Source organism: Brienomyrus brachyistius, chromosome 3 (genome assembly GCF_023856365.1).
Source record: "Brienomyrus brachyistius isolate T26 chromosome 3, BBRACH_0.4, whole genome shotgun sequence".
Classification (NCBI taxonomy): Eukaryota; Metazoa; Chordata; class Actinopteri; order Osteoglossiformes; family Mormyridae; genus Brienomyrus; species Brienomyrus brachyistius.
The window spans coordinates 31,008,890-31,027,600 of record NC_064535.1 but is presented as its reverse complement, the minus strand read 5'-3'; the positions used below and the strand labels follow the sequence as shown (position 1 = coordinate 31,027,600).

Below are 18,711 nucleotides of genomic sequence, written 5' to 3'. Positions count from 1 at the left end.
TACACTCGAGGCGCTCTCTCCGCCTCCCTCCTTGGAGGTGGAGGAGCTTGAATGGGACCCCTCGGAGACCTTCCAGGTGACTCTGCTTCTCTTGCTCCGGCGAGCTCGATCCCGGCCAAAGGCCCATATGTCTGTGTCCCGGAAGGGGAGAGGACACAGACGCAGGGCTGTGGTCCCACCCGCCCTGCCCCCTGGCTCGCCCTCGCTCGCCTTGGCTGGGGCTCGGGGGCGCCTACGGGTCCTGGGACTCCAGGTCAGTGGTCACTTGCAGGTCCCCCTCCGAAGCCTCGTCACCCTGCCTCACTCCCGCCTCCAACTCCTCGTCTGTGGCCTGTGGGTTCCCCTGCTGCGGCGCCTCTGTCACCTGCGGGTCCCCCCACTCCAGCGTATCGAGGGACGTCGCCTTGGCCGGCTGTGGCCTTGCAGTCACCTGCTGCGGCTCCCCCTCTCTCCTTATCTTCGTTGGTGTCCCCTTCAGCTCCCTCGTCCCCTTCCCTGGTGCCCCCTCCGACTTTCTCCTCGTCCCCTTTGCCTGTCCCTCGCCCTGCCTCCTCAGCCCCTCTGAGGTCCCCTCCTGCTCCGGCCTCCTGGTCGCCTGCGGCTGCTGTCCGTCGCCTGCGGCTGCTGTCCGTCGCCCGCCGTAGCTCCCTCTGGTTCCGCTTTGTTCCCCCTCCTTCTCTCCTTTGTCCCCTGTCTCTGCCTCTCCCATGTTTGTTCCTCGTCCCTTTGTTCCTCCCGTCCCTGCTCCTCATCCCCCCCGTGTCCCCTCCATTCACTCCAGGCCCTTTCGTCCCGCCTGTTCCCTCCGTGTCCTTTCCGGATCTGTCTGTCCGCCTTCCCTGTCCTATGTCAGGTCCTGTCATGGCTTTTGCCCCTGTGCCAGTTTTGTCTTTATGTTCTGTTCCCTGTGTCCCGTTAATGGTTTCTTCTTGTTTTCTAGGTCCTGGTTCCCCGATCTCGTCTCGTCCGTCGCCTCCCCTGAAGCGCGCCCGGAGTGCGTGCTTTTGTGGGGGGGTTCTGTCATGCCCGGCTCGTCCGATCCTCGTGTGTGCCTCGCCCCCTGATTATCCACGTGTGCTTCCCTGATCTTTCCCAGCTGTGTCCGATTATTTTCACCCAGTCTTGTCTATTTCAGTCCGTGTCTTGCCCTGGTTTTGGTCCGTCATTGATGTTAGTTAACGTGAGTAGATGTTTCCTCGCTGTTTCCCTGACCTTCCCTTTAATAAATCCCCATTTTCCCCGTATTTCGCCTCCTTGCCTGCTTCCATGTCACCTTTTTTTGTTAAGTATACAACTCCACATGTGTTCATTCATAGTTTTATGCCTTCAGTGAGAATCTACCAATGTAAATGGTCATGAAAATAAAGAAAACACATTGAATGAGAAGGTGTGTCCAAACGTTTGGCCTGTACTGTACGTATTTGAAACTCACTTCTGGGAACTTACTAACAGTGTCACTATAGTATCCATTTAACAAGTAGGGTCAAAACAGTGCTCCATCACATACTTAGCAGTTTTTTTTTTTTATCAATAATATAACTTGCAAAAATCAATAATAAATCTGTTGAATTTACCCATTAACAGCAACCAAAATCCATTCATATCAACCACCACATGAAAAGTGGCAAACACTTAATTACAATGATGTACAAGTAACTACAATTGAAATCATATGATTTCCAAGCAATTTCAGAATCTTTGGTTGGGGAAAGTATATTAATTCAAGTAATCCATTACCCTGATCCCATAAGTTCAATTGATAAATTAAATATCAAATACAGACAAGTCAAGGATAAAAGTCGTCCCCATGTGATACAGTGAATATCTAGAACGGAAGGGAAGGAAATGCAGGTGAACATTTAAGATGACTTGAATTTTAAGTGTGTGCCTTTATATTCATAATAAATTAATAATTCGTGTGAACGATGCACTTATGCACATTTTGGGGGAAAAAATAAAAATGTTGAAATTAAAATAGATTTTTGCTTATGCCAGGAGACCACTTCATTCATCACAAATTGATCAACCTGCCACATTTTGTGAGTCTAGAGGACGAAATTAGTGTGTGACTCTGGAACCTGAAATAAGGGCTTTAAGAACAAAGGGGAAATCATAGTGATGTTTTGGCTAAGAAAAGTGCATTTTATTAATTTTCAAACATCTTTCAGAAACCAAGATATATGAGATTCTTACAAACTAAGGGAAAAAAACGCATTAAAAACAGTTACCCAGAATATCAAGGCTAGCTAGTAACGGTTAGGTCCCACTTTTGCCTACAGAACCACATTAAGGACAAATGAGCTGTGTGCAGAGAAGCCATTCTTTGCACAGTTGCAGTACTGAGCTGTTATTTTTGTACAAATCTTTAACAAATCTTGCCATTCTCTCTTGACTTCTCTCTTTAACAAGGTGTTTTCAGCTACAGAACTGCCCCTGACTGGTTGGTTTTTGTTCATCACCTCATTCTCTGTAAACTCTTGACTCTATGCTGCGTGAAAATCCCAGGCGGTTGGCTGTTTCTGAGGTGCTGGAACTACCACGTCTGGCACCAGTAATCACAACACCTTCAAGATCACTTAGATCAAACACCTCAGCTAATCAAACGCTGAATCAAGCAGTAACCAAACCTCTAATCCTGCTTCTATGCTGTGTGTATTCAGCTGCAGCCACAGGACTGGCGGTATTTGTTTAGAGGAGGAGAATTAGCAAATAGATGTACCCAATAAACTGACCAAAATGGATTCAAATATGAACAATATAAACCTTTAATTTCTTTCACTATTTTGAATTAGGTCCTTATTTGCCACGTAAAATTATTCATATACAGTTACCAGTTTCTATCACGTTCAGTAGCAAAGTGAGAATGTATAGTAACGGCTGGTATGACAACCTTAAAGCTCAGTTTTCAGAGCAGCAAAGCAGACACATTAACAGGACAAGTGATTCTTTAAAAAAATAGTCAAGGATTAAGATATTTCTGAATTAACTGCTGTTAGATGCCCCGAGGAAAGGAAGTTGGGCACGGTTACTGCTGCTACTTTTAAGTAACGCTCATACCCCAGCTGCCAGCAGAGAGCCCTGCTGTCAAAGGCTTGAAATATAGAGGCATCAGACCAAGCTGATTTAAAAGTGCTTTTTGTCACAAAGGACTAGCCACAGAGGGCATCACTTTTAGAAATTAAAATGCCAGGGACTTTAGTAAGACAGATTCACACAAACACAAAACAAAAAAGTGTTATGATTTTCACTAGGCAACAATAAAATTAAAATAAGGTGTATTGCATCTGGTGTATTGCATTTTGCAAAAACAGTGACTTACAGCAGTTTTCCATGTAGATTTTATCAGGTAATCACTTAACATGATAAATGTATGATACGTTTACACTGGCATAGGACCAATGTCAGTGCCATGTTTAGTATGATCCCTTATGAAAGACATGCCAAATTTCCCACTGGGACAGAAAGTAAATGGAGGTGCCTCCATGCCGAAAGTATTTGTATGTGTGGATGGTGGTATATACATTAACTCTGGTTTCACTGCATGGAGGCTGGGCACTCTTATGAAGGCAAGTTCATTCAGATACAGAACCCATCCATCCAGCCACCCATCCATCTTCAATAATGACTAATTGAAATGTATAACAAGGCAGAGTGTGTCCAGGGTATTCATATCTTTGTGGGGACCGCCCATTCATTTCTTTGGGGAAAACCCCAATCCCAACAATGACAACCCTAACCCCTACCAGCCCAAACCTTGACTATAAATAACCTAAGTCTTTTGGTATTTTTAGTTTTTTGATTGCAGTTACAGAATTTTATAAAGTTGAATCCCCACAATGTCAAAACATGTTTTTGGGACATTTGGTGCCCCACAATGTAATGTATATCTGATCCCCGCCTCTCTCTCTCTCTCTCTCTCTCTCTCTCTCTCTCTCTCTCTCTCTCTCTCTCTCTCTCTCTCTCTCTCTCTCTCTCTCTCTCTCTCTCTCTCTCTCTCTCTCTCTCTCTCTCTCTCTCTCTCTCTCTCTCTCTCTCTCTCTCTCTCTCTCTCTTCTCTCTCTCTCACACACACACACACACACACACACACACACACACACAATTGTGAGGAGCACACTGCGGAAAACCATATTAAAAAAAAAAAGAAAAAAAAAGAAAAAAAAAACACAAGGAACATGCAACTCCTCAAATATTCTAGGACAGGGGTGAACCTGATACCCTTCAGGTGCAAAGCAACAGGAAACAGATGAGAGGAAAGTGAATGTATGAAGCCCTTAGACAAACAGAATAAGATCCTGAGATCTACAGTATGTCTGAAAGGTGTCCCTGTGAGATCTGCAGTGCAGTATCTGCAGTGTCCCACCCAGAGCCTTCAGTATGACATCTCCAGCGGAGACCTACTGAGCGCCCATAAACCCCTGCATTCAGCTGTTCCGTTTCACTTAACTTTGTGAAACGGAAACACATTGTGTTTCACGTTGTGGTGTTTTTACACTCTCCGTTAGGGGACCTCAGTGCTTACGGGGGTAGCAGCAGTGGAAAGAATCCAGTAAAATGACTTAAATATGAAATATTGCCTTGGAATCCATTTTATCAATTCATATGATTTACAAAAATGGAGGATTTCCCCATGAGTTAAGGATCGAAAGAGAATATATTTTACTGCTCACACAGCTGTTTGGTTTATTCCAGACCCCAGACTGATGGTAAATATGAACATATATGTATGGCAGATATGAAGGATGCTGATCTTCAGGGGAATGTCATCATGGCAAAGCCAAAGGGGCTTTGGTTCACTTTAGCTTCACTTTACTGGACAGAGCAACACTTCATTTCCCTTTCCATATTTCCCATTTTGTTTATATTTATTTAATATGTTTTTGCAATCTATTTAATTATACCTTCAGCCGTTTCTTCATTAAATTTCATATTTATCCCATAAATGTGTACCTTTGAATTACCTAGTCATATGTCAACTATGGTGTTTTGCGAGTGCCTCTCTCTTGTGCTGGCTGTGAAATATGGCAAATATTTTATCAGAATCTTTTTGTATCAGTTGATATTGGTGACAATCGCAATATAATTAAAGTCTCAATATTTCCCGTATTTCTTCAGATAAAAAGTGGAAACCCTAATGGCTAGTGTTTGGGCTATAAGAACTTGCATTTTGTATGTTCTATTGTAGGGGTGCCCAGACTTTTTCAGTTTGCGAGCTACTTAAAATGACCAAGTGAAAATGATCTACCTACTATAAAAATGCAAAACATGTATTTATAGATATACCAAGTATTCTTTATTATTATTATTATTATTATTATTATCATTATTATTGTTATTATTAATTTCTCTTTGGGATAAATGAAGCATTTTTTAATTGAACTGGGATTTTAGTTCCTTCACCTTTCTCTTTCTCAGCCCGCTTTTCGGAGGGAAGTTAACGTCGTAGTTTTTATAACCAGTCCGAAAATGCCGCTCCACGTTTCCCTTCTTCGGAATAGCGACGGCAGACTGACAGATGAAGCAAACGTCCTTCAAATATGACATTGTGGGAAAATAAAAACTCCTTCCATTCCGTGGAAGTGGTAGGCTTTTGGCTTCTAACTTGATCCAGCTCCCTCATTCATTTTTATACCCTTTCTGAAGTTTAGTAGAAATAAATTAGAAGCGACTCGGTCGCATGCTGGAGTTCTGCAGCAGCTGGCATGGTTGAACGCGTCATCCGTCCACTATTTTTTATGCCATGTAATCAACCAGTAGATCGCGAACGACGTACAGTATTGTGCACCCATGTTCTATTGGATGGTGATGTTAATTTTCATTAGTAGCTTTGACAAGACATTAATTTCTTGTCACAAATTAATTTCTTGGATAAGATTCCTATATGACACCTTGATGTTTTTGTATTTTGACTTATTTCGCTTGCTAATCTGTTGCCAAAACTACACATACTAGTTAGACTCTTCTAGTGTTTGTGGAAGAAGCAATCCATAAACAACTTGATACTTTAACTTGATACCGGGCGGTTTTTCAAAAAACATCGGCTTGTCTGGGTTTAGCCCTGCAACCTGTCCCAATGGTCCCAATGACCCAAAAGGTGCAAGTTATAGTGGAGTTCCAAGTGAAGGAAAAGGCACCAATTTACAATATACATTAGCCATTCAGTATCATCATACAGGACTTGCAAGGCTCATGCACATGTTTGCTTGTTGAATTAAACAATATACATATTCATATGTGTCACGCAGCTCATGAGTGATTTCAGCTTCCAGAAATCAATGCCACTTTGACACTTTATTTTTGTTTTCATGTAAACAGTGAATTGCAATGTTTGCTTGAAGTTAAACAAACTTTAGCTTAGTGTTTTATAACTTTTATTGAAAAAAACTTGTATATACGTACGGATATTGTCTGTAGATTATAAAATAAAACAAGAGTTAACTGTAAAGTTACCACACGTCTGTATTTCCCTGGACATGAATTTTTGTGTACAGGCTGCTTAGGGAAAATTCATTAATATTCATACAAGACACACTACCTGCTTGGCCAGTGAACACAAAAACTCATTACTATTCATGAGAGAAGTGCTACCTGATTGGTCATTGAACAGAACAAGTCATTAATATTCTTATCCCAGGACATGTCCTCTTTTTCGTCTCACCAAATGTGGTAAACCTTACCATTACAAATGCCACTGGCTTTTAAAAGCCCAGCGTGTAATTCTAAAGGGGTGGAAGGGAGGGGAACTACACTGGAAAAATAGACACGTCTGAGTAGCGCAGCCTTAAAATCCCAGCACGCTGGAATGCTGAGCTGTATCCGACAGGTCATAGAAACACTGTGCAGGGAAGCAGCCTCACAACTGTAAAGCACTGGAAATCAAAGGAGCAGTGGAGTGGTAGACAGCCTTGGGTGCCGCTTCTGGCGAGAATGCGGGAGAAGGGAGGTGTGTAACAAAGACATCGTGGGAAATCTGCTCCACTAAGAAACAAGGCACTGAACACAAAACTGCTGTACTGTATATACTGGCTCCACACAAAACATACACACAAAGTGCTCGATTCCTCTGAGCCATAAGGCTACCAGGCCAACGTGTGGCTCTGTGGATCAGGAATCTGAGTCTGCCTTAGTAAGGTTATGGGTTCATATCCTGTGGCCGACAGAGTGATGCCGCTGCTTGCCCCTTCAGCGAGACCCTTAATAACACATACTGCTCCAGGGTAACTGGATAAATGGCTGACCCTGTGCTCTGACCCCAGCTGTATTTGTGGTTCTTAGAAAACAACATGATGGGATATGCAAATACTGAATTTGTTTGTACTTGCAACTTGTGAAATGATGATTAAGGCATTAAGTATTCTAGGGCTGCTTTTGGTTGTGGATTTGTGCACATCCAGGGTGTATCAGCACTGAGAAATTCCCCTTGCTTCACCTCATTAGCGGAGAATCCATCATATTCCTCCAGGGCCTGAAAGGCAGTCTGCCATGCAAGATGTTAAGAGGCCCCTGTTCATCAAGTTCACAACAATGTCGGCTGAATCCACTGCATCTGGCCGGCTATAAGATACCTCTTATAGGACATATTCAGGCCATTTTTCACCGTTAAATAGCATCCTGCTAAATGACACTGTGTAAATGACATTAGCTAAATTATATTAGCTATGCAACAAATAGTAAATTACATTGTACACCAAAGTAAACAGTTCAATTCAGCAATATAAGTATAAATATATAAAAATATAAATACAACTGTGTTGGTTAAAGTACCTTGAGTACATTACTATACTGTAGCTATATTAATTATGCAACAATTACTAAAATATCCTAAATACAAAATTTAGCAAACAACAATATGAATTACAGCAACTAAATTACATTAAATAGAAAAAAAATGTTGGCTTCTAAGCAGAAAATCCATTTGGTTACAACTGTGTAGGTCATTATTAATGAAATATTAATAAATTAAACTAACTAGACTACTGGGTAAAACATTCGTTACACTAATGGTCCAATGCCATGCTTCGGCATCACTACAGCAATCTCACCTGAGCATATGGGCTGCGTTGAACACCACATCGAATTCAGTGCTGTCCAGCCACACGGCCTTCTGTGCCATCTCAGCAGCCTCCTGCACACGAGCCTCCTCCAGCAGAAACTGCCCTGGGGAGGGGGGACAGTGGGAAGGGGTCAGGCGGGACACAGAACCCCGACATTCCACCACTGCATTTACAGACAAGCAAGTCCGAGCTGACACACGCAACGCTGTTTAACCCACAAGAATCTCAATAAATAATCTGGATGGAAAACATGTTCTCATTGGCCACAGTGTGAGGGCACCATGATGAAATAAACCTCGGACAGCAGACACACCCCGTTTAGTCAGATCTTGAGCTGTTGTTTATGGAAATTAAATCCAGCTGCAAATAAAACAAAAATATTCTAACTACTGTAATACATCTACTTTGATCTCTATAACTAAGCAAGACTATTATTTTGGTTCTGCAAATTTTGGGATAAAGGTTTAATCAATGTCTAATATTATATTCCTTTACAGGAAAAGTGAATTTTAATAAGTTATACAAATGAGCCAAGGAATTTCATGGTACATATGTTGCTACCTATAAAAGCTGAAACATTTAGGTTACAAGATCAAACTTTAAATGATACCAGTGTCTCAAAAGACAGGTCCCAAAATGTCTTCCTATCATAAGTATATCATATAAATTCAATGGATAACCTGACCTTATATTCGTATGAGATTAAGTATTTGGTTATATATATATTTTAGTTCACTGCCCAGCCCCTATGGGCAGAAAAATGTACTGTAATTTTCACAGTTAAAGGGGGCACAGCCCAGACTAGCAATAAACACACATAATGCTGCTGCGATGGTGTCACAGGGCGTGCTATGATCCAAACAGCAGCTGTCTGCTAATTTGGCCATTTCTTGAGGAAAAGCTGTGGTACATTTGAAGAATTGCAAGTTCTTGCACATACTGCAGAGTTTGCATGATTTTGCATTAATTTCTAAATCCATCTATCCATCCATTTTCCAAACCGCTTATCCTGTTGGGTGATTGTCAGTAACCAAGTTAGACTTCTTGCAGGTCACCTTACAGGTTCCCACTGGGTGATAAAGACAGACAGGGACTGGCAGGGAAATATTACTGCTACACACTAAAGGTCATAAAACCTTTCAAATTGTGCTGGAATGAAAAAGCTTAAGAGTGAATTGAAGTGAACTGTAATCTGTAAGCATTACAAGATAAAAACAACAAAATTTCCAAGAAACTGAGCATCTCTCTAAAGAAATATTTTTACATAATCATTATACACTGTCAAAAAATTAAGGGAACAATTAATCATCACAGTATAACATCAAGTCAGTTAAACTTCTGGGATACCAATTTGTCCAGTTAGGAAGTGTAAGCGATTATGAAACAATTTCACCTGCTTTGGTGCATATGGAAACAACAACAAGTGGACAGAATGGGCAAGACAACCTCAAAAAAAGGGAATGGATTTGCAGGTGATCACAGATCATTTCTCTCTCCTTGTGTTTCATGACTGTTTTTTTACTCTAGTTCTGCATTTCGCTAGTGTCACTACTGGTAGCATGAGGCAGTACCTACAGCCCATTCAGGTTGCACAGATACTCCAGGATGGCATATCTATACATGCAGTCGCAAGAAGGATTGCTGTGTCTCCAAGCACAGGCTCATACCAGGAGGCAGGCCTTGCCACGAAGAGAGCAGGACAGAGCCATAGAAGGGCAACAAGCCAGCAGCAGGACCAGTATCTGCTTCTTTGTGCGAGGAGGAAGAGGACGAACACTGTGAGCCTTATAAAATTACGTCCAGCAAGCCACTTGTGTGCATGTTTCTAACCAAGCAATCAGAACAGATTCCATGAGGGTGTTCTCTAGTGGGACATGTGCTCACAGCCTAGCACCATGCAGCTCGATTGGCATGCACCAGAGAACAGCAGAATTGGCGGGTTCCCCATTGGCACCCTATTTTCTTCACAGATCAAAAGAGGTTTACACTGAGCACAAGTGACAGATGTGAAAGAGTCTGGAGATGCCATGGAGAATGTTATGCAGCCTGCAACATCATCCAGTATGACCAGTTTGGCGGTGGGTCAGTGATGGTCTGGGGAGGCATTTCCTTGGACGGTTGCATAGACCTCCACGTGCTAGCCAGTGGTACCCTGACTGCTGTTAGGTACCAGGACGAAATCCTCATACCCACTGTCAGATCTAACACTGGTGTTGGGGGCACTGGGTTCCTCCTGTTTCAGGACAATGCCCGACCTCATGTGGCCAGAGTGCGTAGGCAGTTTCTGGATGCCGAAGGAATTTGGTGCCATTGACTAGCTCCCACATTCCCCAGACCAGAATCCAATCAAGAACCTCTGGGACATTATGTGCTGCTGCATCCAAAGCGACAAAGTAGCGCCACAGACTGTCCAGGAGCTCACTGATGCCCTGATTCAGGGCTGTGAGGAGATCTCCCAGGACACCATCTGTCGTCTCATTAGGAGCATGCCCAGATGTTGCCGGAATGCAAAGAAGGGTTATGCGGGTCATACACACTACTAAGCCACATTATGAGTTGTGATGAAATTCATGCGAGTCAGTCTGTGAATTTCAGTTTTTTAACTTTGATTTTTGATGTGATTTCCAATCATTTTGGTTTACATTGACCATTATATTATGTCATGTTCATCCATCCATCCATCCATTTTCCAAACCGCTTATCCTACTGGGTCGCGAGGGGTCCGGAGCCTATACAGGAAGCAATGGGCACAAGGCAGGGAACAACCCAGGATTGGGGGCCAGCCCATCGCAGGGCACACTCACAGACCATTCACTCACACATGCACACATACGGGTAATTTAACAACTCCAATTAGCCTCAGCATGTTTTTGGACTTTGGGGGAAAACCGGAGTACCCGGAGGAAACCCCACGACGACATGGGGAGAACATGCAAACTCCACACACATGTAACCCAGGCAGAGACTCGAACCCGGGTCCCAGAGGTGTGAGGCAACAGTGCTAACCACTGCACCACCATGCTGTCGTTTTCATGTCAATGAATTAAATAATGTACATCAATAAAGATTTTCGACTTGAATATTTCATTCATTGAGATCCGATTTAAGTTTTCCCTTAACTGTTTTGAGCTGTGTGTGTATATTTTATATATATACACACACACACAGACACACAGTTTTATATGCATTGTTTTAAATATTCTAAGTTTTAATATATGAGCTAGCTATACCCTAAAATGACATTTTACATCTTACCATAGTGCATGTAACAGTTCCCTTTCGTTGGATCGAGCTCTATCGCTGTCAGGAAGTACCTCTCTGCTTCCTCTTTTGCACCCTGCAGGAGAGAACATCAATGTTGGCCTTCGGTGACTGGGAGACATCACAGTCTCTCCTTGTAGATGTATATCAATTCCTACTTGTCAAGCATCAGCACCTACAGCTATCAGCCCGCTTTGCTATTGGGACCCATTTAAGCTGGACTGTCACATATCCCAGAGACACAACTGCTGCTGTATGCGAATGATCTCAGCCTCAGTCATAGTTTGGCAATCTTATGTAGCTGTAGGAAGCACTTTGATTAAGAATGTTGAATCTAAGGTAATGTCTAGGTTACAGGGTGAGCTGCTGAGAGAAAAATTCAGACCCTTGGAGTGGAGTGTGGAGATTACAGCATTCTTATCCACAGACCTGCCTACAAACAACAGAACCTTGGTTTTCTGCACATTAAGTGATAAAACGTTTTCACTCATCAAGGTCTTTACTTCATTGAAGCAATTAGCTAAAGAGACAATAGATGTGGTGTCATTAGGCATAACTGCAATTTATATTTGGGTATCGTTGGCTTAAGAGAGATAATTAACATGTTTTGTTATTATGTTATCTAATGGCAGCATGTAGAGAGAAAACTGTAAAGGACCCAGAACTGATCCCTGTTGTACTCCATATATGACTAGTGACAATGATGATGGAGTACATTTGAACATATTGATATTGATTATTTAAACAGGATTTAAACCACTTCAACACCATCCCACACAACCTAACATAAACTGAAGTCTATGCAATAGAGTAAAATGGTCAGCTGTGCAAAAGGCTGCACTAAGGTCCAGAATATTAGCACTTTCACATTGTCAGCATCAGTTGCCATTCTATATTTACAACTTTAGTTAAGGCAGGTTTAGTGCTGTGCCCCTGATGGAAGCCAGACTGGAATCTATCCAGTATGAGCAGTGATCTTTTCCAAAACTTTGGGCAAAAATGGTACATTAAAGACAGATCTTTAATTGCTGAACTCCTCTGGATACAAACTTGGTTTCTTCAGTAGTGGTCTGATTACTGTTACTTTAAATTAGTCAGACACATTGTCTGAAGACAGGGACACATTTATTATGGCAGTTTTAAAAGCCATGCATGATTTTGTTGACATTTGTACTAGATATGAAGTTTACTTACTGCCTTTATTTACTGGAAATTTCTACCATTTAGGTGACGTGCCAAAACAATCTTCTGCGCCAAAGTCAAAGAGGGTGGGTAGATTACAAAGGTTATTCAAAAATAGTCAGAGAAGGACTTATTCAAGGGACAGACTGATACATGATGAACATGAATATGGTCTCCTGAAGACAATTTATGATGTGCATTGCAGTGTTTCCACTAGGTTTACAGTTTAGGGGGGTAGGGGGGACAGACGGGCACCGACAGGATTCATGGTGTTCATATGTTTCTTTTAATAGTCGCTGGTGGGAGTGTGCTCACATGTCTGTGCTCGGGTATCGGGGTGGAACTCCACCATGTGCAATACAGAGAGCAGAGGAGAATTGTAAACGCGCCACTAGAGACAAAAATGACAAGATGTTGTGTAAATAAAATAAATAACATAAGGCTATTTGGTTTGTTTAAAAAAGGACAATTTATAGACCAGTGCTATAGGAAAGGTAACCTTAAATTTTGTTTTGATTATTTAAATTAATTTAAATTAAAATTAAATTAACTTGACCTTCGGGGGGGGGGGGGGGGGGGGGGGGTCGGGAGGTTCCGTTGGGGGGGCGGGGCACCCCCCAAATATAATGTAGGGGAAACACTGCATTGCATTCAACTCATTTCAAGAGCAGGCCTGAATTGTAGACTCATTTGAAGTGTGTTTCGATTTTAGGGTTTCAACTTTCATAAAACTTTTGGCTATTTATTTATTTGTTTGTTGCTTGTTTTTTAATTTTTACTGCTCATAAAAGTACTTTGACACTGATTCTGCAGCAAAGAGTCAATTATAACAGATACAACTTCACACAAAATTCTTCCCTATACTTTAATTTCCCTTGACAGAGAGTAGATGGAGACAACAAGGTTCCAGGCAACATTATCATCACCTTTTGGTCTCAAACACTGCACTTTGCTCTGTGACATGTGGGATTCAACTAGTCGGTGACAATAAAAGGGCTAAACAAACAAACAAATAAATAAATAAACAGAAGTCTTTATGTAATGTTTCCTATCTTCCATTCACCCACACATTCCATGAAACCACTTATCCTGTCTAGGGCTGTGTGGGGTCTAGAGCCTATGGGCACAAGGCAGAGAACAACCCAGGATGGGGTGCCGACCCGCTGCAGGCCACACTCACACACCATGCACTCACATACTCACACACAATTTGGTAACTCAAATTAGCCTCAGCATGATTTTGGACCGTGGTGGGAAATACCTCTTGGAGTACCTGGAGGAAACCCCACGACAACATTATAACAACATGCAAACTCCACACACATGGAACCCTGGCAGATACTCAAACCCAGGTTCCAGAGGTGTGAGGTGACAATGCTAACCACTGCACCACCGTGCCGCCCCATTGGATGTTGAGAGCAGCATTTTAATGTGTTTAGTGTGTTTGGTGTGCTGTCTATCTCTGATACATTTGTCCATGATTTTATTGTTTTTTTTTAGTGTTCTACTCACAGTATTGATTCGCTGTTGGTTTATAACCACCAAACTTTGCTCAAGATACAGTGCTCTGCTCAATCGGTGTCGATATATGATTTAGGATGGCATAAAATCTCTATTCCTTTGCTGTTATCGGGGATACCCCCCATCTCTTGCCTACTCCGGCTCCATTTCTCAGGAGACGACGGTAGAGACGACGTGGGAAACGTGGCGGGCGGCTTCTGAGGATAAAGGCTTGCCTGGCCAGTTATTCTGGAAATGGTGAGTTTCCCCGTGTTTTTCATGATTCGGTAAATCACCATGTTGTCTCATGGAGCTTCGTGGACCCTCCCAGCACCGGGTTGGTACATGTTGTCAGCCTGGACACAGAAGGCCAGTTTTCCAGGAAGTTTTCATCGCGCCTCTGCAGAGGCAGTGTCAACTACCACAACCTTCGGTCGCTGAGACAGGCACTTCGGAAGGCAAATCTTCCAACTCCTGTTAAATCTGCCCTGGTGAATTCAAGATGGCTAATAAACAAGACTTATCTTAAATGACTTTTTTTCCTCTTACGGTCTGGATTTCATGTTTGTGACTGAAACTTGGGTGAATGCTGGTGAGTTAAGATGCTTTTCCGAACTTTTACCCAGTGATTGCACATTTTTCAACTCTCTAAGGACTACTGGTGGAGGAGGACGACTTGTGATCATTTTAAAGGATAAATACATCTGTAGACAGTTATCACTGGCTTCCTTTGCCAGCTTTGAACTAACTGTGTTTGAAATGGGTCTGCCTCTCGGTATTTATTTAGTTATTTACCGGCCCCCTAAATATAACAAGGACTTTATTAGTGACTTTTCTCAATTTTTTTTCAGAAATTATGTCTAAATACGACAGGGTATTGTTGATGGTTCAATATTCATGTGTGTTGTCCTAAAACTCTACTCGCAAAGGACTTAAGTCTAATTGATACTTTTAACTTTATACAGTCTGTAAATGGTCCTACTCAAGTACATAGGCACATACTTTGTCATGTGGTATTCCTGTTATAAATGTGAACGTCTTAGAAGTTGTTTTCTCTGATCATGCGCATCATTGAGGGTTTTATTTGACATTTCCACTCCATGTCGTTTGGATAATAAGTGTGCTCCAGTTCGCGTCTGTCGGGTGATAAAACCTTCTACTGCTTCTGATTTCTCCGCTGAGTTTAACATGGCCAAAGAAGATAATAGCTCGTCTTTGTGCCAAAATACAGAGCTAATTTCTTTTTTATCCATGTGCTGTAACATTCTTGACGCTGTTGCACTATTTAAATCTATGCGCCTGAAACAAAAACCTTCACCGTGGCAAAAGGAGACTCGGGCTGCTAGACGAGCATGTAGAAAAGCTGAAGCAAATGGAAACATGATCACTTACAGGTCTCATGAAAATTCTAAAGGAGAGTTTGTATCACTATCAAAAAGTTGTTAAATTAGAAAGAACCAAATATCTCTGATATCTTTTTAGTACAATAAACTCTGTTCTTAATATTCCCCATGCAACCTGCAGTGATGCGTCCGTAGAGGTCTGTGAAAAATTGCTCAAATTTTTTGTAGGGAAGGTTGCCACTATTAAAGCAAGTATCCCAGCTCCCAGTGTATCTGGCCCTCATGTTACTTCTGAGTGTGCAGCGATTTTCAATCATTTTGAGCCTTTGTCTCTTTCGTCCCTGCAGAAGATTTTGGCACTACTGAAGACCTCAGTCTGTCCTGTTGATATTGTCCGACCTCATTTGTTATTAGAGGTGTGGGACACAATTGGACCTAGCCTTCAAACAATTATTAATAGTAGCCTTGCCTCTGGTATTGTACCATCCTATTTTAAGTGAACAGTGATTCAGCCACTCATTAAAAAACCAAACTTGGACGCCGCTGTACTTTCAAAGTATCGCCCGATTTCCAAACTTCGTTTCATGTCAAAAATTCTGGAAAAGGCGGTTCTATCTTTTTTAGATACCCATAGTATCATAGTACTGAATATGCACTTTTGAGAGTCTGTAATGACGTTTTAACAATAACTGACTGGTGATTCTGTCATTCTTGTGCTTTTAGATCTTACCGTTGCTTTTGATACAATAGACTATGAAATTCTCATCTCTCGCTTGGAACATAGCGTGGAGATAAAAGGCACCACGTTAAATTGGTTCAGGTCATCTCTCTGGGAGAGGTTTTAGAATTGGACTTGGTGATTTTATTTCACCTTCAGTGCCTCTGACATGTGGCATTCCTCAGGGCTCAATGCTGGGACCTATTCTTTTTTCTCTACCTGCTTCCCCTCGGTTCCGGTTCTATTTAAAAAAAAAATACCTTGTTGGGTATCATTTTTATGCAGATGATTTGCTTGTCGCTTAAAAGGAATAACCCAAATTTGTTTAATAAATTTCTGGAGTGTTTTAAGGACATAAAAGCCTGGATGGCCTCAAATTTCCTAAACTTAAATGAAAAGAAAACCGTGGTCATTATATTTGGTCCCAGTGGTGTTCCTGATGCTTATGATTTGGAACCATTTGTTAAGGCAACTGTGACGAATCTTGGCTTCAAAGTAGATAATTGCCTTAAACGTGGTGCCCAATGTAATGCTCTTTATGCAGGCATCAGTCAGGCTTTATTGTAATGATTACAACTTGTCCAAGATGCTACTGCTCATCTCCTTACAGGTTCTCATAAACGAGATCATACCTCTCCTATTCTTTCCGCGTTGCATTGCCTCCCTGTTCAGAGGAGAAATGAGGTTAAGATCTTACTGTATGTTTTTAAGGCCCTACATGGGCAGGCTCCATCATATATTGCTGAGATTTTAGAATTTTACTCCCCATCAAGATCTTTGAGGTCTGCAGGCCAGTCCCTTCTATGTACTCCCAGCACATGGCTCAAGAATAGGAGTGACAGAGCTTTCTCAGTACTTGCACCCAGGTTGTGGAATGAACTGCCTCATCACATCAGGCTGGCTTCCTAGCCTCTCTGTTTTTAAATCTTATTTTAAAACTTATCTTTATTCCCTGGCTTTTAACTAGCAGTACATTCTAGTGGTCCATATTTATTGTAGTTCTTTGCTATTATTTATCCATGCATATTTATAATTCTATGTTCCATGACTTATTTGAAATGTAAAGCGAAGTGCTTTCGGTGACTTCAGTCAACATTGTTGTTTTTAAATTTGCTCTATAAATAAAATTTGATTGATCTTCCTATCCTTAAATAATAATATTATCCATTCATTTGTGCACAATTGTACACAAAGGGGAATTTATAAAATCGCAGTTCAACTAACTGCAAGCAGAGCAAACCCCTGTGACACTGGAAGAACATGCAAATTCCACAGACACACGGAGCGAGAGTGGGATGTGAACCTCAATAAATCAGAAGTGTACGGTAGTAGTAATACCCACATTGCTGCCCAAAACAATTGATATGTGTGATATATTCAGATTCATAGTTTTACTTTAATCAGATATAAAGTGATACATGTAAACATCCCCCAGTACCCTGAACCTTGTCACGTCAGATACCCCCTAGTCCCCTGAACCTTGTCCCCTGTCAGATACCCTTTAGTCCCCTGAACTGTGTCCTGTCAGATACCCCTAATCCCCTGAACCTTGTCCCCTGTCAGCTATCTCCTAATCCCCTGATCCACGTTTCCTGTCATATCCTGCAGTGCTCACTGTGGGTCTCCATTGTTTTGCACAAATCCAGAAGCCTGATCTTTAACTGACTCTAATCCTCGCAAAATCGAAGCGATCTTGTTCTTGCTCAAACATAAGATACCCTAATAACCTCACAAAACCAATATGTGTAAAAACTGGCTCTGCCTAACAATGAAGACTAATTTTTACAGGGCAGACATTAGCAGGATAGTACCAAGACTCCACGGACAATTAATCTACTGTTTAATTGAAAACTGGGCCACTCTGAGAACTCAGTGATCCTGATGTACAAGCTCTATTGGAGCACATCAGTTATCGGGGGAAAAGCATTTGAGGCCACAGAACCAGCTGGATTTGGATAAGAGAATATTTAGATGAATAAGGAGAATCCAAACAGCTCAAGGACAGGCAGGCTGACTCACCATGAGGGCCAGTAGTTTGCCGTAGGTCAGGTGGGCAGGAATATGGTCAGGTTTCACCCTTAGGGACTCCTTGTACCAATATTCAGCCTTGGCCAACTTATTCAGCTTCATGTAGGCCTCTCCTGTGTTGGGGAGAGGGTTGTGTGTTAATTAAATGAAAATGAAGCCTTCAAGAGGTCGATCTTCAGTGAGCTTGTGTTTACTTGTTAAACAGTCATCTAGAAGTTAGCTATTAGATATTCTGGCCACATCTATGTCAGCTTCCAGGTTCAGCTGCTCACATTCACAAAGGATGCCAGAGTGCCATACCTAAACATTGTGGAAAATATGAGTCAGTGAAACAATTTGAATAATGTTCATTCAGTTTTGCAGCAATAGGTTACCAAGTCCTAAACACCTGCCTATATTTCTAAACTCAATACCACAATGTTAGTTGCAAAGGGAAGTATCCTTATAGAAAGTGATATACAAGTATTCTAGTAGTTCAATTGAAGGACCTGGCAGATTTGAATGGCTGATTTCAGGCTGCATGACTTGTCAATCAGTATACAAGGTATGAGTGACACTGTCAGTATCATCCTTACAAACTGAGTTGTCCATGTATTTAAACACTATACAACCAACCTCCCAAAAG

The 18,711-nt window shown here is 41.8% G+C and overlaps 1 protein-coding gene across 5 annotated transcripts in view; it reads right to left on the bottom strand.

The window, feature by feature from the left end:
• The window catches only part of LOC125738038 (protein O-mannosyl-transferase TMTC2-like), a 108,851-nt gene that overhangs the window by 21,855 nt on the left and 68,285 nt on the right, over positions 1-18,711 (bottom strand). For 2 of the 5 annotated variants that reach the window (XM_049006521.1, XM_049006525.1), the window contains 3 exons: positions 18,078-18,199; positions 11,310-11,391; positions 8,043-8,157 (listed from right to left, as the gene is read on the bottom strand). In XM_049006521.1, the coding sequence (XP_048862478.1) occupies positions 8,043-8,157; positions 11,310-11,391; positions 18,078-18,199 (319 nt within the window). Of the gene's footprint in view, positions 1-5,358; positions 7,555-8,042; positions 8,158-11,309; positions 11,392-18,077; positions 18,200-18,711 lie in introns of those variants that run through there. The other 3 variants (XM_049006524.1, XM_049006522.1, XM_049006523.1) reach the window with 3 other exon arrangements.